The following is a 17,297-nucleotide window of genomic DNA, read 5'->3' on the forward strand; positions in this document are numbered from 1 at the left end:
GTGTACATAAAGCTACAGATGAGCCCCATTGCAGCCTGGGATTTGGTCAAGGATTATTTCAACAGATGACAGACAGAACTCCCACTGACATAATCAAATCCACACGTAAGAGTGGGAACAACAGCTTTGAACATGCACAGGCTGCTTTGCTAAGAAGCTCTTATTTGAAAATGTGGCCTCAGTACTTTTGCTCTTAATAACTACATTTTTGTGTCAGTATCCAGCAAAACCAGAAGGGACACATGAGTTGCCTCGTGCTGAGTTCCCTTTGTTTTCCAGCAAATGGAATTATGTATTTCAATAACTGTAAGCGACTCAAGTGGTAAAGCGCTGTTTGTACAGGGCAAGAGAAGAAAGGGATATTCTGTGCTACCTCAGAGCTGCGGCATGTTCTGTGGGCCCAATGGGCTAATGAAAGTCATCTGAGGAAGGGGAACTGGATCCATCCCACCCTGACAAAGTGGTGGAAGGAATCAGCTCTTGCAGGATTCTCCTGTCCTTGAAGTGATCTGGATATATCAAGAGAGCAGAGCAAGTTTGCCTTACGCCCACCATCCCTGCACTAGACCTTAAATGGAAGCTCAAGTAACCCCTACCTCTTTTCCAGCACAACAAAATTATATGGGATCAGCCTGTGCCTATGTGCTTTATGGGTTTCATGGGCTGCACATTAGCCTCCCTCCTTAGCAGTGCAGGCGGGTCCCTTGCCCATGCAGCACAAGGGTGCAGGTACCATTGCTGTTGCATGGGGCTGCCTTTGGCCCTTGCCCAAACGGACCAGATCTCTGGACACGTAAGGCCACTCAGCTGCCCACAGGGAAATCCAGCTGTGGCATGACCTGTCCCACTATGACAGTAGTTTCTTCACTGCCCGAGACTCAAGCATAGCAACGTGAAGTCTTTTCACATCTGGTCAGAACTTGCAGACACATTTAAGTGACCTGCTGAAATACAACTCCTTGTGGCTTGCATACGTTACAAAAACAAAAACAAAAACAAAAAAAAAAAACAAAAAAAAAAAAGAGGGGTTGTGTGTTGAAATTTAGTGTGTTTTAAAGTGCTTGCATAGGAAGTGCAGCATGGGTTTTCAAAGCTACCAGCTGAACAGCGAGTGCAGCATTTAGCTAGAATTTGGAAGGGAGCCTTGCATTTCTTAAAACTTCTTCCAGTGTTTCTAAGTTCCCACTTGTTCACTTGTTTTGTCAAAGAGCATTTAAGACAGGTTCCTTGGTTTGGGGTGAAATCCTCCCATACTGCAGCCAGGGCAGGTGAAGGGAGAAGCCTCCAGCCCAGCCAGAGTAGAGGTTGCATCGCTTGAAGCCTCGCCGTGTCCCCCAAGCTGCTGCTTCTTGTTGTGTGGGCAGCTGGTTTCCTTCCAGAAGGAAGGTTCCTGGCCTGTTTTGTCATCCAAATATCCATCTGTCTTCAAGACTGAGAGCCTTGTTTTTTAAAGTGGTAATGTTAGATGACCTGACCACAGCATCCTCCAAGAGTAGACCCAAGATGTAATTTGGGAAACTTCAAAGCTCGCTAGATTTCTTCTTGTGTGTTAGAGGATTGGCTGGCCTCTCCAGCGCTGGTGCTAGTGAAGTTGCAAGGCTGGTCAAACTGTCAAGAAGCCATCAGTTCTCTGGGTGGGGAGGAGAGGGCCTCCACTGCTGAGTGTGTTACCTGCAGAGGGATGGCAGGAGGGGCTAAGGGAGCCCTGGGAGGAGTAAAGGCATGTTCCAACCCTGCTGGAAAAAAAGAGTCTTTTGTTGAAATGTCAGGTGGGTACCCAACAACGAGCAGCACCTTAAGTATGACACTGCTGAAACTCTCGGCCTGCCTGGGGAAGTGAATTCTCCCAACAAAGTGGATGTTGTTCCCTAAAACACAAGCCCTTTAAAGGGAAGGAAAAAAGAAAGAATGAGAAACAGATGAGAAGGGTTTAGGCAGGGGGAAAATCAAATTTTTCTGGTTAATTAATCACTCTTCTTGTGGGTTTTTTTTTTATTATTTTAGTTTGAGGGTTGCTCCAAAGCCTATTCCCGCCTGGAGAACTTAAAGACACACCTGAGGTCCCACACTGGAGAAAAACCCTATGTCTGTGAACACGAAGGCTGCAATAAAGCCTTTTCCAATGCCTCGGACAGAGCCAAGCACCAGAACCGGACACATTCCAATGAGGTAAGCCTGGGCTCACCACAGCTCAATGGAGGGCATTTTTTTTTTAATTTTGCTGACAATAAACATACATTTTACACACTGGACTCGTGTAAAAAGAAACCTACTGTAATGAGAGGTTTTTCTTATTTTTTAATGGGATTTATTTTGCTGGAGAGCCAGACCACATTAGCTTCATATTTATGAAAGCCATGTTTGAAATCATAAACAGATGTTAAAGTATGCAAACTTTTTAATCGGCTTTGGAAATTAAAGCAAGCATTTTCCAAATTTATAAATTTTAATAGCACAAATAGGATTGTACAGTTGTGCATGTGGTGTTTAATATTACTGTTGAGCAGACTTGCAGTAGTATAACAGCTACCCTGGATCCTGACACTCTGGAAATAATACTCCCTCCATCGTTTGATGTACAATGATAGAGCACAATGCAATGCTTTGTTAACCTTGGCTAATTAAGACCCACTATTAGTAGTTGGGGAGCAGAGGAAATTGCCTTTATTGTAACGCATGTGATGGTCTGTTGCAATCAACCACGGCCGACGATTGAAATTTATATTACCACTAATTAGCTGACAGGGGAAGAAAAAACAACACTCCAAAGTTCTAATAGTGTTTGCAGCCATGAAGTATTCAGTCTGTAGCCTAATTTGCAACAGTTAAATATAGACTATTGGAGAATGGAACACAATTGCCACAGATGACAGCTTTTTAAAGAGATGCTGTGTCTACAAAAGGCTTGTTGGGAGTATTTCTATCTCTGGCATAATATTAGTTAGTGATAACCAAAGCTCTGTAGGTTTCAGAGATTCTGTTGGAGTCAGAATAAGTACTCAACGTCTAGGATGCTGTGCGATGCTGAGATGAACCCGATGAACGTCCTGGGTCTCAGTGTTATTTGAGTTGGTTTGGGTATGAATCCAGACATCAGGATTGTCCTTCAGTAGTGAGCCACTTCCCCAGCAGAGCACAGGTTAAAATTAATCCATATTCACACTGGCACTGGGTAGTTTGGGGTCAGTTTAAGGCTACACAGACCTTGAGGCCAGGAGGGACCAACAGGACATGCAACCTCTTGTCTGCTCAGCAACCTGCATTGCCAGTAACTGATGTTTAACTAAAAAAAGTTTGCTCTGTTAAAGCTTTTTTACCTAAAAGGTAGGCAGCTGTGATTTAATCTCACATTTCAGGTATTAGAAATTGCTTGTTTTCCAGCCCTGGATGCTTTCTCTGCCTTCCTCCAGTGCTGGATCCAATGTCCCTCTCGTTGCTATTTCCACCTCATAACACTACAGTGTTAAGTCACTCTCCATCTTATTTCTCATAAGCTAAAGAAGTCAATCAAGCCACTGAATATTCCCATTACTGCAGTGTTTTTTCCTGACCATAAATCAATTTTGCATCTCTCTTCCATCCCTAAGGATTCTCATGTGGATGGATCAAGACTGCTGGTACAACTTTCAGTGCTGGATGCAGACTCGCTCTGCCCAGTCTGTCCATACTGAAGCAGTATGTGAGCCTCTTTTTGGGTGTATATCACTTGAGCTGGAACCCCTAGAGCTTTTCCAGGATCCTTCCTAGGCAGGCCAGAGTTTCCCTTCTGTTGGGCCAGATGGTGGCCCATGTTCCTACATGTGGAATTTTGGCTTTGGCTGTATAATTAAATGTCATTTCTTTGATGGGTTCAGTTTCCCAAGTGATCCAGATCAGGAGCTGCACTGGATCTGGGATGACTCCTCGCTTCGTCTGAGCAGAGCTTGGACACACTTGAAGGTCTGCTCCTTTGGGTTCCCATTGTGCAAGAAGGTGAGGCTGTAGGGCAGGAGCATCCAACTCCTTGTCTGTGGTGGACCCTGATATGTTGACACTTGGTACAGGCTGCATCCAACAACAAAAATTAAAGACTCAGATAGGGATTTTATCCTTTGCTGTTGTTTCCCCTGGAAGATGCAAAAGCCTCCCCAGGTGCAGAAACAGCGTAGCCTCCGGTGGAGGATTTGTACCAGAGCAGCTGAGCCTTACCACAGGAACTATGTGGCACTGCATGATCTTACACTTTGCGATCATGCTTACTCCTGAACTGCTGTTCAGCCCTCCTTGATGAAACACAGGCATGCCCCAAGACGTGTGAGTGATCAGTAGGCTGCAAATGAGGGCTCTCTGGGCCATATATTTGACAGCTTCTTTTTGAGGAACTTATGACATGATCCTTTGCAACAGATGATATTCCTTATGGCAAAGCTCATTGAATTGAGCAACAGGCCCAGGTGAGGGTCCTGCAGTGACCTGTGGCCATGACCAATGGGTTAGCAAACTGCATTGAGACCTTGGCTCACAAAACCACGTGGATGCAGAGTGGGAGTTTGTGGCTGTGAATATCTCCCATTACCCATTGGTAAATCTATTGTGGTTCTTAGCTACCTACTAAATATTTTCCTCTGCTTTCAGCCTTTACTTAGAATACACCACAGTTTCAGAGTTGGTTATCCATGTCTCCTCTAAGGGGGAAGTTTCAGATTCCCTGTATTTGTCTCTATCAATGTGTGACAGGACATAGGTGTATGGTCCAAACATGCTGAAATTCACAGCTGGGGATGTAATACCACGCTGGCTTTTGTTCAATTGTTGAAATGTCACATGCACTATATAATTTTAAACTTTCAATGACTATTTGAATCCCTTCAGGGGATACCTTCAAAGTTACTCCTGGGAAAAGGAATTTCATCCCATGACCACTTCTCCAGTGCATACGCAAAAGAGTGGCATGAGTTCATGACCAGCCAGAGGCTTGGGGTGACATTTTCTCCAAGCTAAACAAGGGTGAAATACAGAAATTCAGTTCTGCTGAGTGCCTAGGGAGTTCTCCAGCTCTCCCACCCTAAGGAGTATCATGCTGTGTGTGTATGGGAGTAGGAGAGAGGCATCTGAGATATCTGAATTGTTGACTTCACTAGGGCATACACTGCATTAGATGTAAGAATCTCAATAACCCAGGGGGTATATGATGGCTTGCCCACAAAACAGCAGCTGTGCTCATTTCAGTTGCAGGGGGTATGGCCTGATGAAGAGCATGGTCGTAGCCCATTAGGTGGAGTGTCTTCTGTCCAAGCCACAGTGATCGTGTTACCCTAATTATTAATACCTGAAAAATGAGATTTATTGGGCCTAAAGGATCTTTATGAAAAATCCTTGAACTCTTTTATGTAGAGTTTTTAGCATGCATGGTAAGGGTTCTGTTCTTCAGAGCAGGTTTTAATAGCAAAAATAGTATTTCTATAATGCCTCGTCAAAAAGGTTCATAAGATTTATAAACAGACTATTTTACTTCCTGTGCTTTTGTTTACCTAGCTTTAAAATATATTAAATATTTACCTTAGTGGGGTGTTATGAAGATTTAGTTTGTTCAAGTGATGTGCCAAGATCAGTCAGGAAGCATGCTTTTGAATAAAAACCAGACTTTCAGTATTTTTCATGATGCTGGCTTTCTGCAAAGAATATATACGCCTTTTTCACTTAAGCTTCTGGACAAAATTACAAACCAGATAAAAAAAAAAGAATAGGAATGGTCATTTTGGGTAGCCTTCAAACAACATCTATCTTTTTTTTCATAGATCTATCCTAGTGTGTTGGCAGAAAAATAGTTAGAGTAGCTGTGAGGCTGAAAGAGGAACTTGTGATGAATTCAGAGCTTCCAGCGCAGCAGCACCAGCTCAAACAACTGCAGCGCTAATACACTTTGGAATTGGAAACTCAATAAAAAAAAAAAAGTTGAAAGAAGAAAAGTATCTGTTTGCTGACTTCGGTTTTCAGAAGTGTGGCTTCAGCCTTGTTTTCCTGTGGCAATCAATGATTCATGAATTCAGGACTGGAGTGCTATCATCTGAAAAAAACATTGCATGCCTGTGGTTTGTTTTGCACAACAACAGATTTCAAGGTGACAGGTGCTGGAGTGGTATGATAGATTGGGTAGGGTGAATCCAGTCTGGCTTGGTTTCACTGGAATTCCACCAGCCAGAAGGTCTCAGACATTTCTTGGTATAGACCCCACCTTAGCAGGGAGAACATGTTATGATGGCCAGTCCCCTACATCACCTCCCTCCCATCTGTAATCAGGAAACATTCCTGTGGCCACCCGAGCAAATACGTACATGGGAAAGTAGTATTAGGAAGGTATGTCATGAATTCTTAGCTGTCTTTTAATCCAGAAACTGAAAACAAGGACTTTAGCCAACATCAAATGACTGGCCAGGTCTGTGTGGATCAGCAGCAGCCCATATATCACATCTTAGAGATCTCAGTCTTACAGAATCCTGTGGAGCAGATGCTCCACATTTTGCTGCTGCCAGCTGCTATGCTCTTTGTATTTTCTTGGCCCATACACTGTACCTGGAATATTTGGGCTTGTTCTAAATATAACCCAAGATTTGCTTGTATTAACAGAAACCCTACGTCTGTAAAATCCCTGGCTGCACGAAGCGGTACACAGACCCTAGTTCCCTCAGGAAACATGTCAAGACTGTGCACGGGCCTGATGCCCATGTCACGAAGAAACAGCGCAACGATGTTCACCCGAGGCCACCTCCACTCAAGGAAAATGGGGACAATGAGGCAAGCGCCAAGCAGAGCAGCAAGATTTCAGAGGAGAGCCCCGAGGCCAACAGCACCACAAGGAGCATGGAGGATTGCTTACAAGTCAAAACTATAAAAACGGAGAGTTCTGTGGTAAGAGCAGTTGCTCTTGGCAGTAATGACGCGGCCCCTAATTGCTCCGACGCAATGGGGGTGTGAAGCATTTGCATGCCATTTACCTCTCCAGGCAGTTTCCCTTCACCTGCCAACACCCTAGAGTTCAAGTCCAAAGATGAAACTGCAGGTCAAGACACAGTCCAGTGCATTTTGCACCTTCCTACCCGGCATCAAAAATTCCCACCCTCGTAGTCATGGGCACCATGTGATGCCCCATGCTGAGCTTGGCCTCCCTGTGCTGGGAAAGTGGGTAAAACTCAGAGTGTTGTGGTCATATAAGCTTTATCTACCTCACCAATTTAAATTGAGCAATGACCGTAGGGCACAGATTGATGGTCCTGGCTTAAGCAGTCCCTCTTCTCCTCCTCCCTGCACCCTTTACTGTTATTCTTACCAGGCTGCTGCTGCTGCACGGCGGTTTTGCTGGCCCAACTCTGTTTCGGGCTGTATGATGAAGCCAGTGGGGATAAAAGTAGCTGGTGGTTTTTTTTGTTGGGTATCTTAAAGCAAGTTCAATTCCTCAGCCCTGCCCACTATACACAGAAGTACAGAATCACTGAGGTTGGCAGGGATCTCTTGAGATTGTCTAGTCCAGCCTTCTTGTTCAATCACGATTGACTAGAGCAGATTGCTCAGGAGGAGTATATGAGTTCAATACTTGACTCCCAGCTGCCACAGAAAATTGTAGTTGGACCACAGGGCAGGGGAGTGAAACCAGGATTAAACATGCAAGCAATGCTGTGGCCCACAGAGTATGGGCTTACAGTCAACCCTGATCATATTGTGCAGCCCTATGAGTGGCCACCAGCTGAAGCAAAGACCATTCATCAGCCTTCTGGCCATTACAGCAGCTCCACAGTAGGCAGTATCATGGTTGATGATGCTAACAAGGTGTGTATGGTGATGGGTTCAAACACATTCAAGCCTCTTCCACCCCATGTAGGGAGCCCATCTGCTCCTCAGCACACCACTGCTGGTGGAGGAGATGGAGCATTGCAACACTCGGGTAACTTTTGCCTTTTGATGTTTCTCTTCACCCTTCATACCCAAAGTTCTGGTCTGCTGCACCAGCTCAGAGTCGGGCAGGGTATGGGCTGGATACATTAGAAAGACCTTCACCTGCAAAGGAGAGTGTTCACATTGTCCCCAGGGTTCTCACTGGAGCTGAAAGGACTGAGCTCCAATATATATATATTTTCTTGAATTAAATTCAGGCTAAAATGTTGTTATTCCTATGAAACAACATGCCCTGGAGCTACAAAGATTTTATGAAAAAGGTTAAGGGATGTGTTGTTGGACAAATTACTAATGAGCAGCATGTTTTGCTTAGGAAGGAGTTGAGTATTTTCACATCTAAAATGTCTTTAATTGACTAAAGGAACAGTTATACCATGATGAGGCTCTGTATTGGGTTACAGAAACTGAGTGTGAGAACCACTGGACAGAATGACCTCTCTCCAATGCTCTTCCTCTGTGTGTTTTGGATTTTTTTTCAGTGAAAACATGGACACAACCACGGTTCCCCACCCTGTTTCTTCCGAAGGTGTGGGGTTGTTTTTCTAGGGCTCTGAACTCCCAGGGTCGCAGCCAAGCCATCTCACTGGTGGCAGGGCCATGGGTCGGATGTTACTTTCTGCTCTCCCCATCCAGTGCTGCCTACTTCGCTCATGCACGTTTAATGGGGCTGCATCTGACTTGGTGGGCCCACGTCCAACTCCTGCTTCCTGGTTAAGGTCAGGGTGGTGGGAGGGGTGAGATGCTTCACTGGTTCCCATATCTCCAAGACCCTTTGTCTTATTTTGACCCATCTTTGGGTCTCATTCAAAACCCATGGAGACAGGTGGGAAGTTCTCCTAAGGGTTTTTATCTGGGCCCTCGAAGAGGGAAAGCAGGGAAGACAGAGTATGGGAGAGGGGAAGATGTTGGAAATTTGTGTTGTATTCTGCACTCCCCTCTTCCTCCTTTTACTAACATGGTCCTTTCTGTTAATGCTGCCTTTGTCCTAACAACCTGTTCTTTATTCCCGCTTACCCTTCCTTACTCTACCTTCCTAAGGACAGTCGGTACTAAGGTGAGCAAAGAAATCCTTTGTATTAAAATAGCTGTAAAAAGCCTGGTCTCCTGCAGACCTCCTGCCTCCAGCTGCGGAGCGATGGGGAGGGACAGGGGATATTTGCTTGAGTGCAGAAATGGGGAGGACACGGTGCCCAGTGCCTGAGGATTCCCTTTGCTGCCTTTCTCCCAGCACCACAATTTGCCATCTAATCCTGGGATTACAGTGTCTGTCATCCTGATTGAAGGGCAATGAGGCCATCAGAGGCAGTGAGCCCTGCCTATGAGGGCTGCTACGAGCAAAGTGAAACAGGGCATCACCCCTTACTCCCACCCTGGCCTGAGGCAAAGTATGCTGCCTTTTCAGCACTCCCACTTTTTGCTGGAGCCTGAGCCTCGAGCAGAGAAGCCAGGCATCCAGGCATCCTGTCTGGTAGCAGCAACAGCTACCTCAGAGCAAGTTCAGACCATTTAGTGTCTGCTACAAATAAACTCCTCAATGTGAAATGCAATTCCTGATGTAAATAAAATAAATATTTATGCTGCTTATCTGCCTTATCTGCAAGTGGGAGTTTGCAAACAGTGAACCAGGTTTTTATCTGGCTGGGAAGTTTGTCAGCTAACCTAATTATATGTTAGAGTATTTTAAAGACAGAAATATGTTGTGTCTGAAATACTTAGGCCTTGATCCTATGTTAGATAAGCCAGTGCTTGCTGCAACATACCTTGCACAACCAGGTAATGTCCTGCTTTTCTTCGAGAAGCATCTGTCCTTAATCTTTTGGAGGAACAGCATTTGGTTTCTCACCATCATCCGGTTGAACCCCCCACCATAGTTTTTTCCAGCTGTGGGGTGCTGCCTTGCCCTCCTCCCCCAGAGAATGTGCCCCTGTCCTCTGGTAGAGCTGAAGCCCTGCAGCAGGGAAGGTTAACAAGAGAGAGGAGAGCCTGGGATAGAGTCAAACATGTAGAGCCTGCTGAGGATTTGGGGTTCCTGGTTTCTTTCCATCCATGTTTCCACCTGCCCAATGCCTTCTCTTTTCCTTCCCCAAGATGTGTCAGTCCAGTCCTGGTGGCCAGTCGTCGTGCAGCAGTGAACCGTCACCCCTTGGCAGCACCAACAACAATGACAGTGGAGTAGAAATGAACATGCACAGTGGGGGAAGTCTGGGAGATCTGACGGCGTTGGATGACAATGCTCCTGTTGTGGACTCAACGGTCTCATCTGGTAATTCGGCAGTCAGCCTGCAGCTAAGGAAACACATGACGACGATGCAACGACTTGAACAGCTCAAGAAAGAGAAACTCAAGACAGTTAAGGATTCCTGCTCATGGGTGAGCCCAGCTCCACAAGCCAGAAACACCAAGCTGCCTCCCATCTCAGGAAACGGTAAGCCCTGTACTTGAGTCATGTCCTGTAGGAACCCTCCAGAGTTTGACTCTGGTTTCATAACCAAGAGTCTGCCCTGGAGGAGGATCTTTTCTTTTTGCCTCTGAGTCAGGCCTTGCTGGATAGAGGTATCAGGTAAAATGGAGAGCTTGGGTGTGAACACAGCCATCTGGTGATGTGCAACAGACACCCAGATGCTCAGGGCTACAGAGCTATGAAGGAAGGCAGAGGTGTTGGTGTCTTTGTTTCTGGGCTTGCCCAGGACCCAGACACAGCTGTCCTCACTGTCCCAGTGGCAGCCGCAAGACTGCTTGGGTTTGTTCCAGCAGTAACAGTTCCCCAAGAGCTAATGTGCCTCTTGGGAGACTGCTGGAGCACAGCAACAATCAAGACAAGCCCTTCAACCCTGATCTTGCTCCAAGAGAGCTTTTGTCACTTCAAGAGTTCCTGGCCATTGCCTACAGCTTCATATGCTAGTTTCCCACTGGCTGTGGATTCCTGTTACAGGCATCTTTGTGATCCCTTCAGTGCTCCTCTGACTTTGCCAAGAAGTCCCAAGGCATGGGGCCTGGGTTTTACTAAGCCTCAGGGCCTTGTATATTGAGACTTCTTGGTTTGCTCTGGGAAGAGCCTTTGAACGCCAAGTTTTGGGCTCTCAGCCCTGTGCATCTGTCCCAGTGAGCAGCTGTGGCCGTAGCCATGTGCTGTCCCTGTGGCATGGTTCACACCCGTCCTGCTTTTTTCCTACTAAGAGAAGTCCACGTGGAGGCCCTCCCTCAGCAGCTGAGTGTCAGTGGGGTACACATTGCAAAGACTCTACAGCAGGGACTTCTTGCCTTCTCTCCCCAGCCTTCTTGCTTTTTGTGCATGGACACAGAGCTGGAGAGGAAGCTTTGAATTCAATGGCAGCAAATTAAATCCACTGTCATTCCTGTGAAATATTTGGGGGTGGCTTTGTGTGTCTGTATTCTGGCACCAAGAACACTACCAAGTGGAATTTCTCAGCTAACTAAACCTTTTCCTTCCCTGCAACTTTTCTCTCAGGCTCTATTCTAGAAAGTAGTGGTGGTTCTTCTGCTACGCTGCCTAATCCCAGAATAATGGAGCTGTCTGTCAATGAGGTTACAATGCTGAACCAACTCAACGAGCGCCGTGATAGTACAACAAGCACCATCAGCTCTGCTTACACTGTCAGCCGCAGATCATCAGGGATCTCCCCATACTTCTCCAGCCGCCGTTCCAGCGAGGCTTCACAGCTTGGGCACCGTCCCAATAACACAAGCTCTGCTGACTCCTATGACCCAATTTCGACGGATGCCTCCCGTCGGTCAAGCGAGGCGAGCCAGTGCAGTGGGATGCCGGGTCTGCTAAACCTCACACCAGCCCAGCACTACAGGCTGAAAGCCAAGTATGCTGCTGCCACAGGGGGCCCTCCTCCAACTCCCCTGCCGAATATGGAGAGGATGACTCTGAAGAACAGAATCTCACTTATGGATGGACCAGATCCCACCTTGCCCTCCATCCGCCTCCCACCAGGCCCCAGGCGTTGCAGCGACGGTAACACCTATGGCTATCCATCAGCTGCAGCGTTTCCCCATGAGGTGCCAGGCAACTGCACAAGACGGGCTAGCGACCCGGTGAGGAGACCTGCAGGAGACCCCCAAGCCCTCCCACGAGTTCACCGCTTCAACAGCACCAACAGCATGAACCCCTTCCATCCTCCACACCCCACGGACAGGAGGAATTTTGGCCTCCAGAACTACGGGCGCTCAGATGGGAGCCTCCCCCGGCATACCTACTCACCCCGGCCGGTGAGCATCAGTGAAAACATCGCCATGGAAGCCATGTCTGGGGAGGTGGAGGCACCTGTCGGAGATGATGACATTGTGCTGCCAGATGATGTGGTGCAGTATATCAAATCCCAGAGCAATGGTACAGCAGCCGAGAGCACTTCCATGGGGTACAGCAATGAGATGCAGAGCTTCCAGGGAAGTGGGAAGCTGCAGTCTCCAGCCTTGCCCAGCCAGCGCAGGATGGCAGCGGCCGAGACGAGCATGAGCCACTTGGGACCCATGATGGCAGAGTGTCCCATGAGCTTTGATGCTTCCTCAGACATGAATAAAAATAACATGCCCGTCCAGTGGAACGAAGTCAGCTCAGGTACGGTTGATATCATGTCCAATCAGTCGAAGCAGCAGTTTTCACAAGGGAACTTAGCAGTGGTCCAGCAGAAGCAGAACTTTGGTCAGTACCAGAACTATAACCAGCAGCAGATACAGCTGCCAGAGAACAGTATGAATGTAACACAGCAGAGCTTTATGCAAAGAAATGTGGGCATGGATGGGCAGAGGCTAAACTGTATGCAGCTGCGGCAGCAGCCCATGAGCCTAGGCCCCAGCATGAACCCTGATCTGGGCTTGCACACAGGGTATAACCAACCTCATCAGATGCTGAGCCCCAGTGCAATCAGTGGCAACCCAAATCAGATCTCTCCTTCTTGTAGCAGCATGGCAGCAAAGTCCAGACCCCACCTTCACCCTCAGCAAGTGGACATGGCGACCAACCCTTCTTTAATGGTTGGCAGCAACAGCGAGCGCACAATGCTGGGCCAGGTCATGCATGAACCGAGTCAGCAGAACTACTCATCTCAGCCGACCCACCTGAACTTCCCCATGGCTCAAGAGACCTTTCATCAGCCCATCATGACCTCCAACCAGCCCAGCTTTGAGCCTCAGCAAAGCATGATGGGCTCGGCCACGCAGGCATATCCGTCCGGCATGGTCCAGCCTCATCCTCCGCCCGAGCCAAGCCCGGCCAGCAGACCCCGAGGCCTCCGCACCGTCCAGCAATTGGGCTACATGCGAACTCCCCACCCTACAAACACCATCAGCCCGGGCCAGGAGGCGGCGGAGGCCATGCATAAAAGAACAAGCAACATGTTGCCTGCACCAGCCCAGCAGTGCGCGGACGGCATGAGGGAAAACAATTTGATGTACTATTACGGTCAAATCCACATGTATGAACAAAACAGCAGCTTCGATAATCACGCGGACTGCCGGGTCAGACAGCAGCAGTGTGCGCTGAACAGCAAGCCGGCCGCTCTGCCTTCCCCGGGCGCGAACCAGGTATCCAGCACGGTGGACTCGCAAGGCCTTGAGCCACCCCAGATAGATTTTGATGCCATCATGGACGATGGGGACCATTCGAGCCTGATGTCAGGAACCCTGAGCCCCAGCATCCTGCAGAACCTCTCCCAGAACTCCTCTCGCCTGACGACTCCACGAAACTCTCTGACACTGCCCACCATACCCGCGGGAATAAGCAATATGGCAATAGGCGATATGAGCTCCATGCTAACCACGCTGGCAGAAGAGAGTAAATTTCTAAACATGATGTCATAACAGTAAAGCACAAGGCCTTAGCGCTATCCAAGGGGCTCTGCGGGAAGCAGGTTTATGAATGTGCTTTTCAAAAATAATCTGTTTCAATAGAGTAGATTCTTTTTTTATAAGTATTAAATACATTAAAGGGATTCAAAACGAACATTTTTTAAAGTGTCTGTACAGAATTATGTAAACTATATCCAGGCAGTTCAGCACCGCAAGGGTGCACCTCATTTTGGCTTGGTTTGCCGGAGCTAGGAGACAGCATGAGTGTGCTTAAAGATGAAACCCTCCCTCCCCAGCAGCCCTGTAAATAGCACTCCCCATCATTTTCCGTTAGCTATGTTTGCAAAAAAATCCATTTTCAACACACTCCAGAAAGAAACGGGAGGATGAGGTTTTGATCAGAATAAAAGCCATAATATGTATTCTGCTCTGATGAGAGTAGGGTTTAGTTATGTCTCCGAACAAGCCCTCTGCCAGCAGTATTGTTTTATACCATAAATACCTTTGTACCTTGCAAAGAGCGTTGATTCCAAATGGCTTTTCAGCAAAGTGCCTTACCACGCTTTCGTGTTAAGTAGCCAAGGCCTCTCTTCCTTTAAAAATCAAATATAGTGTATTGCCAGAAGCGTATATAAAATGTACATTTATAAAAACATAGTGGTGTTTCTGAGAAAACATTGGAAAGACACATTGATGAGACACATAAAAGGTGAATGCACACTTTGATCAGCTGTGTTTACAACGTGGTTTATATCATGTGCAGAGTGGAGCAGAGGCCTGGGAACAGCAATCACTGGGAAATAATCCCCCGTGGCAGGAAGGCTCTGGCGTACAGACTGACATACACGCATAACTTTGCGCCTTCTGAGCGCGCTGACTTTCTGCGGGGGCCCCGCATGCATCTTTAATGTCAGATCTCTGAAGCACGCATTACCATATCCCTGTGCACCTTTGCGACGGCTTTGCTTTCTGTTGGGTTTTCCGTGCTGAGGTGCTCACATATAAATGTGATGGTGATGGAGAGACTTTTATGATCGTTTCAGCCCGGTCAGCACTGTGGCAGCATTGTGGGAGCTGGTTTATCTGGCCAGGGTTCATCTGCGTAATGTGCTCCATGCAGGGTTCTGCCTGGGCTGCGTGAACACAACAGGCACGTGGCTGCACTGATGCGAGGCCAAGCATGAGCTAATACACCCAGCCCCGCAAGGAGGCTTGTTGGCATGCACCCAGTGCTACTTTAACATGTCCCACAGCTTTGGTCAGCTGTGAAAAGAGCTGCTGTGTCCGAAAAATATGCCATGGACAACCTGGGGTGTTAGTTTGGCTTGTGCTTTGTGCTACAGTATACAGCTACTCTTTGTGCTCAGCCGGTTCAGTTCAGCTCTGCACCTGCAGTCTGCAGCATAGGCAAACATCTGGATAGTCTCAAAACAGGTATTTGAGTCAAAATAGTAGTTCGGCCAGTGAGAATCTCTTGGAAAAAAGTCCTTGTGGAAGAGGTGGGAGGAGTGGGGCCTCCCAAAGCCAGACCCTCTACCAAGATGTAACTGCTTGTAATAACAATCAGCTGTTTTCAGGCTGGTCCCACCTGGCACTGAAGTTAATCTTAGCTGCATTATTTATTTTTGCTGTTGTTAGACAAAAGGGTAGAAGTTGTGAGGTGCATGTACTTGGACAGGAGGCCTTGCTTAACTTCTGACCGCATTGGACAAGGACAACTCTCCTCATCCTGCTTTCACAGCATCAAATACTTGGTACTCCACCTGTTGGAGGCCAGGGGACAAGTGTCACATCCTCCCCAGGTTCTCACAGTTTGACCGGACAAGCATCTGCAGAACTTCATTCTCCTTCCCATCTCCCCTCTCCCCCTCGTATTGATATGGTGTTCTCACTTGCATCTGACTCCATCCCCTGCGCAGGACAGTGACAGTTCTGTAAAGATGCTTTCTGGTGTCCCTGCTTTCTTTTTTGCACAAACTGATGTCAGGCTCACTGTGCCTTGCATGCCCAGGGGCTGGCATGAAAACACCACATGCTACCTCCTCCAGGCGAGCCGTTTGTGGCAGCGGTGGGCTGGGACAGTGTGGCTGCCGGGTAGGCCTGGGCAAGGCTGGCACACGGAGGGGCTGCTCAGCATCCTGCAAGCTCACCCACCCCCATCCCAAATGCAGAGGGTGTGCACAGGATGCTCTCACTCCTGCCCTTCAGCCCTCGAGGCCCCCGTGACTCCTGCTGATGTCCAGGGTGCATGAGGACAGGAAAGCAGAGCAAGGTGCCTGGCTGTTTATTTGTGTCTCCCGTGAAAGTTGTGTTTAAAGGGATTGTTTTATAGTCCACTGTATATATTCTCCTGCCGTTACTGACCTTGCCCTTGCTTTTGCATTTATGAAAAGAGGGCAGTACATATTTTAGGACATTGTATTTTGTCCTGGACGCTTGGCATACAACTGGGCATCCCTTGTGCTGAGATGGATCAGGCTTTCATGTGTCCTTCAACTGTTAATCTGATTTTTTTTCAACAGCTGTGAAGGGCAATGATGGCTACTGAGTCCCCCTTCACAGATATCTCATTAGCAAAGGATCAAATACAAAAGCAAAACCAAATCTCCAATGACTTGAGATTTCTCAGACTTTCCAGCGGTGGTCTTCCTTCATTTACTTAAAAAGTATTATAATAACCATTCCAGCACTGTATATATTATGTATAGAAGACATCATTACTAAAAGTACTGTAGGTGAATTGTTCTGTCAGATTTATATCTTAAGAACATTTTTAGCTGTTTTCTACATCACAAGAATGGAGGTAACATGCTGAACCTGTATATAAACCTTTTGTACATTAAAAAGTAATTTTTTTTCATAATTCCTTGTGCCTGTTGTTATTGCTTTTTACTGGTAATGGTGGTTGGTCTTGGTCTGTCATTGCCACACCAACACAGTCAGTTGGACTCTGGTGGAGCTTGGCAACAGCTGGTGAGGAGCTGGGTGGGCCTGGTGTGTGAGTCACTGCACAGATGTGCAGGGGCCTTGCCTTGAAGAGCATCCAGTCAACAACGGGATGAAGGTGGCAAAAAGAGAGGCAGTAAGGCCAGGGTGCTGCTGCAAGCACAGCCATGCTGCCCAGGTGTTTTTCATTGGCATCTTGGCAGAGGTGGTTTGAAGGAGGATGGCAGTGCAACAGGGGCAGCACAGGAGAAGGGCTCAAAGCAAGGGCTGAGGAAATTTCACGACCAGAAGATTCATGGTAAAATGGCTTCTTGGTCATCTTGGTCAGTATCCAAAAGGGGATAAAAATAGGACAGATCAGCAGAGCTGTGATAGGCCATGACAGCAAGAAGTTGTATACTGGGTTTGGAGAAAGGAGAAAGTAATGTGTCCTCTGTGCATGTGATGGGAAGCAATATGGTGATACATCAGTCGTGATCCAATTAGAGCCCACTCCAACCTATTGATGAGAAAGATTTCATTTGACTGCAGCAAGGGTTAGTTTGACCACCCAAGACTGATTTTGAACTTTCATAGGGGTGGGTTGGTGCAGACAGGGCTAGAGCTTT

The 17,297-nt window shown here is 47.4% G+C and overlaps 1 protein-coding gene across 2 annotated transcripts in view; it reads left to right on the forward strand.

The window, feature by feature from the left end:
* GLI2 (GLI family zinc finger 2) overlaps nt 1-16,600 on the forward strand; it is a 199,772-nt gene extending 183,172 nt beyond the window's left edge. For both annotated transcript variants that reach the window (XM_005244246.3, XM_027796495.2), the window contains 4 exons: nt 2,005-2,169; nt 6,607-6,888; nt 10,018-10,354; nt 11,399-16,600. In XM_005244246.3, coding sequence (XP_005244303.2) covers nt 2,005-2,169; nt 6,607-6,888; nt 10,018-10,354; nt 11,399-13,755 — 3,141 coding nt within the window. In that variant the 3' untranslated portion in view covers nt 13,756-16,600. The remainder of the gene's footprint in view (nt 1-2,004; nt 2,170-6,606; nt 6,889-10,017; nt 10,355-11,398) is intronic.
* The last annotated feature ends 697 nt before the right edge of the window (nt 16,601-17,297 follow it).

This window comes from Falco peregrinus, chromosome 8 (genome assembly GCF_023634155.1).
Source record: "Falco peregrinus isolate bFalPer1 chromosome 8, bFalPer1.pri, whole genome shotgun sequence".
NCBI classification, from domain to species: Eukaryota; Metazoa; Chordata; class Aves; order Falconiformes; family Falconidae; genus Falco; species Falco peregrinus.